This window comes from Sceloporus undulatus, chromosome 2 (genome assembly GCF_019175285.1).
Source record: "Sceloporus undulatus isolate JIND9_A2432 ecotype Alabama chromosome 2, SceUnd_v1.1, whole genome shotgun sequence".
Taxonomy (NCBI): domain Eukaryota; kingdom Metazoa; phylum Chordata; class Lepidosauria; order Squamata; family Phrynosomatidae; genus Sceloporus; species Sceloporus undulatus.
In genome coordinates, this window is record NC_056523.1 from 161,865,132 (window position 1) to 161,876,933 (window position 11,802).

General features: G+C 40.9%; 1 protein-coding gene across 1 annotated transcript; it reads left to right on the top strand.

Moving 5' to 3' along the window:
* Positions 1-2,306: 2,306 nt before the first annotated feature.
* Positions 2,307-9,881, top strand: C2H17orf67 (chromosome 2 C17orf67 homolog). The gene is made up of 4 exons (XM_042452876.1): positions 2,307-2,408; positions 3,518-3,618; positions 8,452-8,595; positions 8,740-9,881. The coding sequence occupies exons 1-3, from the start codon at positions 2,360-2,362 to the stop codon at positions 8,566-8,568; spliced, it is 267 nt and encodes an 88-aa protein (XP_042308810.1). The 5' UTR covers positions 2,307-2,359; the 3' UTR covers positions 8,569-8,595; positions 8,740-9,881.
* The last annotated feature ends 1,921 nt before the right edge of the window (positions 9,882-11,802 follow it).

The window sequence follows — 11,802 nt, forward strand, 5'->3', positions numbered from 1 at the left end:
GGATAGTGTGAGTGGAATGATAGCAGAAGGGATAGTGTGAGTGGAATGATAGCAGAAGAGATAGTGTGAGTGGAATGATAGCAGAAGAGATAGTGTGAGTGGAATGATAGCAGAAGGGATAGTGTGAGTGGAATGAGACTCAGTGTGAGGAGAGAGAAAAGGCCCCAGGTTTTGGTTTTTTTAAATTAAATTTTAAATTTTAAATTAATTTTTTATTCTTTAAAATTTTCCTTTAAAAAATCACATCTTACCAAAATTTTAGTTTAACCACATGAAACTATGTGCATATAAATACATGTAGACTGTGTATATGATATTGTAATCTAAAGATTTAATTTTAGTGTTGCTAGATGTTTATGTCACAGCTATTTCCATTACATTCAGTGATCTACAGGACCTTTGGTTTCTGGGTAACAGTGATACAAAAATACATTTCTAAGGATTCAGTATGGTGTGGTAATGGGAGGAGGTCAATGGTGGGGTGACACCATGAGTTACCACACCGGGTGACTCCAGCCCTAGTGATGCTGCTGCAATTAACAGTTGTGAAAAGGCACAGAGAGAGCATACTTTGCCAGGGATGTAATAACTGCAATCATCATCAAGGAAACAGACTGTAATTCTCAACAGCTTGCATTAAAACAAATTGATGAATGATGCACAAAGCTTCTTTTAAAAATCCATCTGTCTACGATGTTATCCTTTCTAGAGAAATTTGGTTGGTGCATGACTGACTGAGCCTGTGTGTTGTAGTGGTTTGAGGATTGGACTATGACTCGGAGACCAGGGTTTGAATCCCTGTTCATCCTTGGAAACCCACTGGGTTCTGTGGGCAATTCACACTCTTTCAGCGGAAGGCAAAGGCAACCCCTCCAAGCAAATCTTGCCAAGAAAACCCCATGATAGGGCCCCTTAGGGTTGCCATAAGTTGGAAAGAACTTGAAGGCACCCAACAACAACAATAGGATGGTAACCACATCCAAGTGGATGGCTTCTAGCATACCAATCAGAAGACTTTGTTCCACTCTTGGGATTTTTTCTTCTTAATGGACGAAGCGGGGGGGGGAAAGACAAGAAAAAAATGTGTGATAAGAATCAAGACAGAAGAAGAGGTGAGAAGATGCCATAAAGTTACCAATGGAAGTTGTCATTAGATGAGAATTTACCTGATGGTCAGAAGCCCATATGGTCAGTGACTGGGAGATTCTGACCATACCAGTTGCAAGAAGTAATTTCAGATGTGGACTTGCATGAAGTAATTTTTTAAAAAAAAATTGGGGAGGGGGCATGGGGACTGCACAGTAAATGCCTCATCTGGAGGCAGCTTGCAACTTTACTAAAAGGAACTACACTTGTCCCTCCATATTCACTAGGGTTAGGGGCACAAGAGCCCCGTGAATATGGACAAACCACAAATAACAAAACACCATGTTTTTACCTGAGAGGACACCTCTCTAGGAATCTCTAGGTCCTCCAGTGCAACTCTGTGGTCAACGTCCAACAGACACTGGCCATAGAACTGCGTTAGAGGAGCTACAAAGGCCTAGTAGAGTATTCTCTCTAGGAATCTCTAGGTCTTTCAGTTCAACTTTCAGTTAAAGTGGACCACAGAGTTGCACTGGAGGATCTAGATATTCCTAGAGAGAACATATTAATCAAACCTGTGAATAATGAAATCTGCAAATATCAAAACAGCAAATATGGAGGGATGAGTGTAGACTGAAGAATGGAACAGTTGTCAACAGCTACTGTTTATGTAGTAAATCCTGGATCTTCTGTACTGGAAAGTCTGTGAAAATTAATGCAGCTTATATTAATTTTCACAGCACAAGAAGGTGGTGAAAGTCAAAATGGTGTGGTTAAGCTATTTTTTTTAGAAAGAGACAGAGATTATAGAGCCCATGCTGTTTTGGAATCCATCTGTTCGCTGGGATCAATGGCTCATCATGATTCTGTTGCACATGTTTGTATTGCTTAAGCTGCCTTTGAACTAAGTATGTACACACATAATTTCAGGCAGTACAGGCAGTGCTTTGCACCTTTCTGGCATCCTTTGGCTTGTTTACGTCTGTCTTTTTTGAGCTTTGCTCCCTTTAAAAAATGGTTGAAGTGTAATGCTGCAAAGAAGGCCTTTCTGTTTCCTTTCCCAAGGAATAGATTAGCATTGAAAGAATGTTGAAGCCTACAATAGCCATATTCAAAACCCAGGACCAGATGTCCTCAAAATCATACTCTAAAGTCATAGTAGTCGAAAAATAAACAAACATCTGTGACTGACGTAGCCGCTTCTCAAATAGGCTAATACCTTGGTCAGGGTAATTCACTTTGGAGGAGCAGACCAAGAGACAGCGGAATCAAAATGAAGACAGCTTTTGTTCTAATTTTGACCCTTCTAATCTTTTTCATAGGTAGGTGTTATTGTTAGCTGGGGTATAGGGTTAGGTTGGGGGATGTGCACTTGCCTATCTGAAGTACTTACAGGCACCAGTCTGTAATATTGTATTTAAATCCCTCCATAGTTTGATTGAACATTGACAGTGTAATGTAACATACTCCCAGATTTCCATGACAGTTTTTCAGAGGGTAAGCATAGTGCTACTGTAGGAGCTAGTCCACAGTGAGCAATAGTGGTTCAGTGTCATGCATGCTTACTTGGGAGTAAGCCCTACTGAATTCCGAAACGTTTCTGGCTTGAAAGAAATCCAGCACATCATGAACAGCAGAAACCAATTAGCAACATAGTGACTACTAGTCTAACCTCCATTTTCTAGAACTGCTCCCTACTGAATACAGTACAGTGGAGCCTGCCTTTGAGTACAAAGGTAGCCTACCTTGTACAATCATAGTGTGTTCTTTCAGTCCTATGTCTTCTCTGGAGTCCATGAGAGGGACTGCCTTTGAATCCAATGGACTTACTTCTGTGTAAGGTTGTATAGGATCCATTTATAGAATGTGAACTGGATTTAATTTTTTTTACAGCTGCCATGTATTTTTTTTTTTTGGCTTGATAATACTATCAAAGCAAAAAGCAATACAAATGCTAATAATAATGATGACAAAGGTATTTTATCTTGCCAAGCAGTCCTAACTAAAATAGTTGAAATCTATGCAAAAACATTCCTTTAATTCCTTCCAATGTGGCATGTATTGGGCTAAAGGGATTGGAATGGGCTGTGTGCCCAGTGAAAATGGAGTGAAGCTGATCACAAATTAGATGGTGCTGTTATATTTGACTCATTTTGCAAAGAGGTGTGTTCTATGTTTGTTTTGTAGACTTTAATTTGTCGAATTTATAAGCAAGCTCTAGTTTATTATTAAAATGGTTTCAAATTGCATCTGTGCCTCTTGGAATGCAATATCCTCTTGAGAGGATGCGGTAATGAAAGAACACTTTGTGTATTGTAATACACACATGCGCACAGAGCATGTATACATAGATATGCACAAATGCCTTCCAAACATTATATCCTATACCTGAAAGCCTAACTATCCTTGTCAATTTAATGTATTTTTAAAGATGCCTCACCAATATTACCAGAAAAAGAAGCCAAGCAGCTTTTGAGAACCCGTCGTGAAGACAGACCAAGAAAACCTGGTTTCCCTGATGAACCAATGCGGGTGATTTTTAAATTTCATTTAAGTCACATAATTATTTGTGCTGGCCCACTTTTTTAAGTGGCTCTTAATAGGAAGTTCTAAGCAATCTTTAAAATTAGTAAAAAATTACATTGTTTTGTCAAAATGAATTCATGAGGATCATTTCTATGATGCCTCGATTGAAAGTACCTCTGTATCCTATGTGCCCCTTCCAAACCTTTCTCCAAATGTGGGAATCATGCCTTACTTCTCCATTCTAATTGATGGGCTCAAGTTTTAGTTTAGACTACAATCCTGCACCTACCTACCAGGGAGTAGACCACATTGAACTCTGTAAGGCTTACTTCTGAGTAGGCATCTGTAGGACTGCATCATAAGAAAGTAGCAATTCATCTTCAGGAAGTGGTGTTTCTTTGTTTTTTTTTTACTGAACATGTATATTATTATAAAAACTGAATGAAAGCTGCATAAAATAAATCCTCTATTTATTTATTTTTTAAAAAAAATATTGTGACTTTATTATTAAAATGTTTATATCTCTGCCAGCCTATATCAAGAAATCTCATATTGTCATACAATGAAATCATTTAAAAAATTGAAACAACAAAGGATTAGCATATTAAATAAATAGTTTGAGAACTATCACCCCATAGATAGTTTATAAGTTAGTATGATGTAGTATTTGAGCACTGGGATATGATACTGGAGATTAGGGTTTGAATCCCTGCTCAGCCATGACAAACTCCTTCTGAACAAATCTTGCCAAACAAACCCTGTGATAGGTTTGCCTTGGAGTCACCGTACATGGGGAACTACTTGAAGGCTCATCAAAACATAATATATTAAACAATACAACAAGTTAAAAATGTGAAAACTGTACATGTACAAATTGGATAAAATTATTAGACCCTCAAAAGCGTTAATTAAAAAAAAAGTTGTGTTTTTACTTGGTGCTGGAATGAAGATAGCATTGGTGCCAATTAGACTTCCAGAGGCAGGGCATTCCAGAAATGAGGTACCACAGCAGAGAAGGCACTCTTCCACATTCCCGCACAGTATGTTGCACCTACTGGTGGGACACAAGGGAGGCCCTCCACAGCAGACTTAATTTAGGTGTATATACTGTATAGAGACAGAGTCCTTCATTCACTGAGATTCAGGTCCTTAAACGCAACCACTAGCACCCTGAATTCAAATCAGAAATGCAATGACAGTCAGTGCAATTACTTGAAAATTAGTATTGTATGCTTTCTATAAAATATTCCACCCAGCAACCCAGTTACTGCTTTTTGCACAACCATCAGTACAGAGGTAGCTTCACCTGGTACGTATTGTGTAATTTAATTGGGAAATTTCCAGTACATAAACTACTGTGGTAAGGTTAGCCTTGTCCAGGAAATGCAGTGTCTGGTGGGCCAGTCAAAGCTTGTCACAGGCATTAAGACCCAAAAAATCCATCTAATAGAGAAGTTATCTAGGAGTATTCCTTACCTGTGCACCTGCTCCCTCAGGGCATGTGTAACCGCATTCATGGGTGATGTATCCAGTTTCCAGACTTGAGAACCACCAGTCCACAGAGCATCTGTCATTGGTTTCAGCTTGACTTCATTGGCCCTCATCCAGGCCATTACAGCATGTGACCCAACACTTCCACAGCTTCTGCTAACCGTAACAGCAAGGAAAATAGGACTTATTGTTATCAGCATACTGATGGCAGCCTCACCCAAAACTCGTAATGACCTCACCCATTATATCTATATGACATTGTATAGTGACATACAGATAATAAATGGCATGAAGGAGAAGATGGAACCATGTTCCATTGCATGGCTCAATAGCCACAGAGCTGAAGAGGAATCCCCCAGTGCCACTCTTTAGAACCAATCCTGAGGTTGAGTGAAAGCATTGTAACACAGTGCCTTCTACTCATATCTTATGGAGCCAGTCCAGTAGGATAATATCAAAAGTTGCTGTATGCAGAGTGATCTTGTAGCACCTTTGAGACTAACTAAAAGAAACAGGTTGGCAGCATAAGCTTTCATAGGAGTTTATCACACTACTTACCTCCCGCTCTGCTCCCGTTGCCCCAGCGTTATTGATCTGCGACGGAAGCCTCCTGGTGGGATTGCGGATGGCGCTTTTAAAGGGGAACACTTCCGTTTTCGTCATGGAAGTGTTCTCCTAATTGTTAGAGAAAGGGCCTGTTTTTAATAATGATTTAATCCAGTTTAATCCACCAGGAGGCTCCCATCACAGATCGATGACGCTGGGGCGATGGGAGCAGAGTGGGAGATAAGTAGTGTGATAAACTACATAGACTCAGGGGTGAAACAGACAACCCCTTTGCGGTGGCTTCCTGGCAACTTGGGCTTTGCAGCACTCCGACAGCATGGTATTTATACGCTGTACGCTGCAGAAGCATCACAAAGTCGTGGTGGCAGAAAAGCCGTTTTTTTGCCAGGTCAAAAGTGCGGTTGCCATGGCCCCAACCTGGAATTCAATGGGGCAGCATCAAGCCGTTCCTTCAGGGCTGTCTGATGCAGACATGGGCCGATACAGACGGGCAAATAGTGCCATCCTGAGGCTGATTTAAGAGCTTGGGAGAGCGGAGCATTCCCACATGCCTGAGCCCTACCGTGCTCTCCTGGCGCCATTTTGGTGCGTGTGCCTTCAGATGGCACACATGCCAATGACATGCGTTGTGCGCCATGTCAAAATGGGGCGGCGCACAACGGACATCACCAGGATGCTAAAGGCGCCTTTGCAGCGGCAGAAAAAGGAGCCGCGTTTTGCAGCTCCTTTCTGAGCACATTGTTGCTGCGACCTGCGGTTGCCACGGCAACAATGTGGGGGATAAAGGGGTGGCCTCTGTCCATCCCTTTCCCCCTGTCTGTCCAGCCCATAGTCTACAAAAGCTCATGCTGCCAACTTCTTTCTTCCTTTCAGTTAGTCTCAAAGGAGCTACAAGATTTCTCTACATACTGATTCTACAGACTAATATGGCCATATCTTTGAATTCTATCAAAAGTTGCTGAGAGATCAAGGAAGCTCAACATGATAGCACCCCCCCCCCCATCCTGTCCCTGAAATAGATTGTCAGTTAATGCTGTTTGGGCATTATATTCTGGTCTAAAACCAGAGTTAAAGAGTTGGTAATCTATTTTTTCCAAGAACATCTGATGTTGCTCAGCCACTACCTTGCTCAAAAAGGTGATATCAGCAATGGAGCAGTAGTTCAGTAGTGCCTTTGGATCCAGCAATGTCTTCTTGAGAAAGGACATACTACAGCCTCCTCCTCCTTTTCATATCATATCATATCATATCATATCATATCATATCATATCATATCACAGTGGACTTGGAATCTGATGGGGTTTAGTTCCAAGACCCTCCCTAGATAACAAAATCTGTGGATACTCAAGTCCTATTATATACTGTGGCATAGTAAAATGGTGTCCCTTATATAATAATGGCAAAATCAGTTTGCTTTTTTGATTTTTTAAATATATATATCAAGCCCTGGATAGTTGAATCTCTGAATACAGAATCTGTAGATAACAGAGAGCCAACTGCATATATTCTTCAATGCATCAGGCACCTGTCTCTGACAGACAGAAGCACCACATACCACCCAATGGACCCACCTAATCAATTCATCTCTGCTTGATCTTATCAGTCAAGATGAGCAAGGATGGAATGATTCAAATGCTTCATTAGCCTGAAACTGATCCCCAGGAACCTGACCAGATGGAACACTGGATATTTTCCTAGTCTGTGCAACACTTGTGGTGTCACGTTCTGAGTTAATGTGAATCCTTTTTTCCTTGAAGTAGCTCATCTGTCATAGCCACTAACTAAGATTATCTCTTGGCCGTTTTTGCCCAAGCCATGCAGGGGATGGGATTGGGCCAGAACAGGGAAGAACAGGTGATATCACACACAAAATTGCTGCTATGCTGCCACCGAACCATCGTCTGCTCCACAGCTTTGCTCTGCCGGCCAATTTTGGTAGTATGGAAAGCTTCTGTACCACCAAAATCACCAGGAGAAGCATGGCTGGGGGACAGGTGATGGTCAGACAGCAGTGCAGCAGCAATTTGGTGTGCGATATGAGAGGCATGGTGGGGCAAATGTCTTCAGATAGGTAAATATAACTCCCTAAACCTCTCAAATAACTCCCCAAAACCTCTCAAACTCTGCTACCCCATGTCCATATTTCCATTTCAGTTAGCTCTGAATGATATGTCTGTGTGAAATTGCTTCTCTCTCTCTCTCTCTCTCTCTCTCTCTCTGTGTGTGTGTGTGTGTGTGTGAATGCACTCTGCATTTTTCTAAATAAAATTCTCTTAATTCACCCAAACCTGGAGTTCTCTTCTGTTATTACAGGTATATACAGGTGCAAATGGTCCTAAAGGTTACCTAGAATCTTCCAAAGCTAATTTCCTCAACATTTGAAGTAACACTGATAGCTGGTGGGGAAGCCCCAGTTCTCCCATCTTTCATTGGATAACACCCTTCTGCTGATTGAATACAAACTCTTTTACACTTTGAACTCATTTAGCAGTAATTGAAAATAATAAAGGAGGAAACTGAGAGGAAGAGAGGGAAGCTGGCACATTTTAAGTAGGGCAACAGTGGGTTAATCAGGACTGTCTCTGTTAAACTGGTATAGTTGGAGAGCATACAGATCTGGTATGGCTGGTGCCATTATCTACTTAAGGATCCCTACTTGTAGAATGAGTTCACTGTTAGCATGTAAATTTAGTAGAACAATCTTGTAAATAATTTAATGGAAGGACTGGAGGAAGGCAGTGTCACCACGGTGTTTTCTTAAATAATGTTTCCTTTCCACAGGAATACTTGCTTTACCTTCAGCAGTTGGAACAGAGATCTGAAGAACAGTTCCTTGAGCACTGGCTGAATCCACATTGCTACCCACATTGCAACAGGAATTTAGTTCATCCAGTGTAAATGCTTATGTTGTTTCCACCAGTGACAGTAAGCATCCATCTGATTTGTTCCTCATTGTTTCTTTCAGAGCAATATTAATGATCTAATGAAAAGTTGAATATTGTTACTTTTACAATGTAGTGGTGTTTTCATAAATGTACAATATAAACATCTTTCCATACCTCTTCCCAGATAATCCTTCCTGACATGGAGAAATAAAAAAGCAAGGAAGAAAACAGTCTACAGTAAATGAAATATTACAGATCTCATATAGCATTTTCAATGTAAACAGAGCATCAGAAGTCATAAGAATTTTGATACTGCCCTGCAGTCAGCTACACTTTTTAAAAACTATATGTTAGAGCTTAATTTTGTTTATTAAATTGCATAGGCATGCATTTCAAATATTGGCTTGGCCTTAGGCAGCAATGCTATATACACCTATCCAAGAGCAATAGGGCATGCTTCTGAGTAGTCACATAATGCTGTACGTATTCTGTAAATCATGAAACTAGGGTTTAAAAGTGGTAGATTTGTTATAAATTTCTAGCAATTTTACCATTATGTTAAAAAGTAGATCATTGTCCTTAGAGGTGTGGGCAAGTCAACAGATGTGTTGAAGATTAAAAACTAGAGTGATATAGGTGGAGCTTGTAATAACCACAAATATAGATGTTCTGCACTCAGCCCAGTTCACTAAGGGTTGAAGCAGACTGCTGCGAAGGAGCAGCTTCTGGCTGCCCCTTTGAGAGCAAGATCAAGGCTGTGGCAACTACACGCCACAAAATGCCGCTCCCTTTTGGGATGAAAAAAAGCTGCCCCTTTCAAAACACCGGCGGCTCTTCCACGTTTCTGTGATGTGTGGCCTCTGAACGCTGCACTGCAGGAATGTCTCAATGCTGCCTACCATCTGTTTGGGTGGGTGGTGTAATGCCAGCTTGGGGGCGGAATCAGGGCATGTGGTGTGCGGACCTGAATCACCCACGCCACCCTTTGTCAGTCTGTTAGATTGCAAACCTATGCATGTTCACATAGGAACAAACTTAATTGAATTCAGCAGGACTTCAATCTGAGGAATCAGGCATAGAAAAGAATAACATAGGATTGGGCCATGACCCCTTTTGTTATTGGTGTGTGCTTTCAAGTCATTTCCAGCTTATGGTGACCTTAATGTGAACCTATCACAAGGTTTTCTTGGGATAATTTATTCAGAGTGGGTTTGCCCTTGCCTTCGTCTGAACCTGAGAGAATGTGACTTGTCCAAGGTCACACAATGGGTTTCCATGGCCATGCAGGATACAAACTCTGGTATCCCAGTGTCCTAGACCAACATTTACCACCTGACTTTTGATCCTACCCATGAAAAAAATCTGCCTGTATGATCTGTTGCCTGGTGTATTTAGAAGTGAATCCTACCTAGTTTAATAAAACATACTCCTAAACAAACCGCAAAGTTATAGCTTAAACTGTGGTTTTGTGGTTTACCATGACTGTGGAAGCCAGTTACAAAAGGAGCAGAGAAATGGAAGGGAGCAAATATTACAGGCAAAAGTGAGTTTGACACAGAACTGCAATTTACAGCAGTGTTATTTGTCTTAATGGATCACTTTGGGGTGATGTAAATTGTTTGTGGGATGGGAGGCTGATTTAGTTAGCATGTTTGCAATTCACATCCCTTCCCCATTCTATCTTCCTGATCTAGATTCCCCCCCCCCCCCCCTAATAACTCTAGGTCTAGAGGAAGAAGAAAAAGAGACACATTGGCTAGCACTGCTGGGAAGTTATGGGTTTTTTCCCCTTTAGTTTTGCCCTATGTTGTAAGCATGTTTCAGTGGGAGACATTTTAAGGAAGAATTAAATATATGCTTAACTTGCTTATGTGAAACAAGGAGACAGGTTGTAATTCCATCTGAAAGTAAGTTGCACTTATGTCTGTATAAATACATGGATCTGCACTATTAGAAATAGACTGCACTATTCTCCTTTGGCTAAATCACGCTCTTGGAATTTTATTCTCTTTTGGAGCACAACAACAAACATTGTCAGGAATGTGGGTATATATGTATGGCACAGAAAACTTATCAAAAATCTGGGAAAGCTTTAGCAAAAAAGGGGCCCATAAGACTTCCTTACATTTGAGAAACAGAAGGGAATCTTTCACCAAAGAATACGTATGGAACAAACACCAAGACTGCTCCAAAAGACAAGCCTAATAACAGTATTTCTGCAGTTTTACTAATTACTTTGTAATTAAATGCAACTGTTTACTCAAAATTCACTTTATGTTATTTGCCTTATATAATACATGTTTGAAACAAAGCCTTTGTCTGTTGTTTCTTCAGTGGCTCAGACAATGTGAGTGTTGATGAAGAACTTCTTTATGATGACAGATTCATTTATAAATGTAATTTTAATAGTTACTATCAGAATAATTCCTCCAGCCCAATTTTTCCCCCTGCAACAATCCAACTGGGGAATTGATTTGTCAGAGGATGGCCAAAACTGTGGACCACACAGCACATGCAACTTTCAAATGCTTTTATGTGAACTCTCAGCTCCCTGCCAGCCTCCCAAAGCCCTCCTGAACCCCTGCATTCTCCTAAAAAATCAACCCATATTTTATCAGATCACATATAAAACACAGATTGCACTGAACTAGGCAAAAATGCAATGGTTTGCTAGGACTTACCTCACTCAGAAGAGATACATTTCTCAAAAAACTTTTCTCTATTTTTGTATTCATTGCAAGTTTTACTTTACATAGGAAATCCTGCCAATGGCCCAGGGATGTGGCTGTGGGGGTGGGAGGAACAAAACATAACCACTTCAAATGAGAATGCTGCTGTCCAGATGAAAATTGCCTTCAGTCCTCTAACTTCTAGCATTCCAGAGAGTGAGACATTTAAAATTGTTCAGACCTAGAAGCTGCCATTTGACTAGGCTTCCTCTTTCACTTTTAAGAGAAAAGTAATCATAACACCATGCTTTTTATGTCAAGAAGTCATCACTCAATGAATGAAACACATATCTTGCAGACAGGAAGTCCCAAACCCAGTCCCTGGCATATCCAAGTTAAAAAGATCAGAGAGATAATCTGACAGAAACCCCAGAGATCAGTTTGCAAGTCAGAGCAAGCAAATTGACAGGGTAGGAGGACTCCAGCAACGGCAAAAGGGCCGGCAAACAGGAGGAGGCCTCCAGCGCTGGCGGCCCCTGCCGGCTCTTTTGCTGGTCTCTGACAGGGCCTGGGGCCCC

What these genes read in the sequence shown, in the direction of transcription:
- C2H17orf67 (XM_042452876.1), top strand. Translation starts at nt 2,360, where the DNA reads ATGAAGACAGCTTTTGTTCTAATTTTGACCCTTCTAATCTTTTTCATA. An exon ending in CCTTCTAATCTTTTTCATAG is followed by an intron (nt 2,409 to 3,517) that starts GTAGGTGTTATT and finishes GTATTTTTAAAG; the next exon opens with ATGCCTCACCAATATTACCA. An exon ending in TCCCTGATGAACCAATGCGG is followed by an intron (nt 3,619 to 8,451) that starts GTGATTTTTAAA and finishes TCCTTTCCACAG; the next exon opens with GAATACTTGCTTTACCTTCA.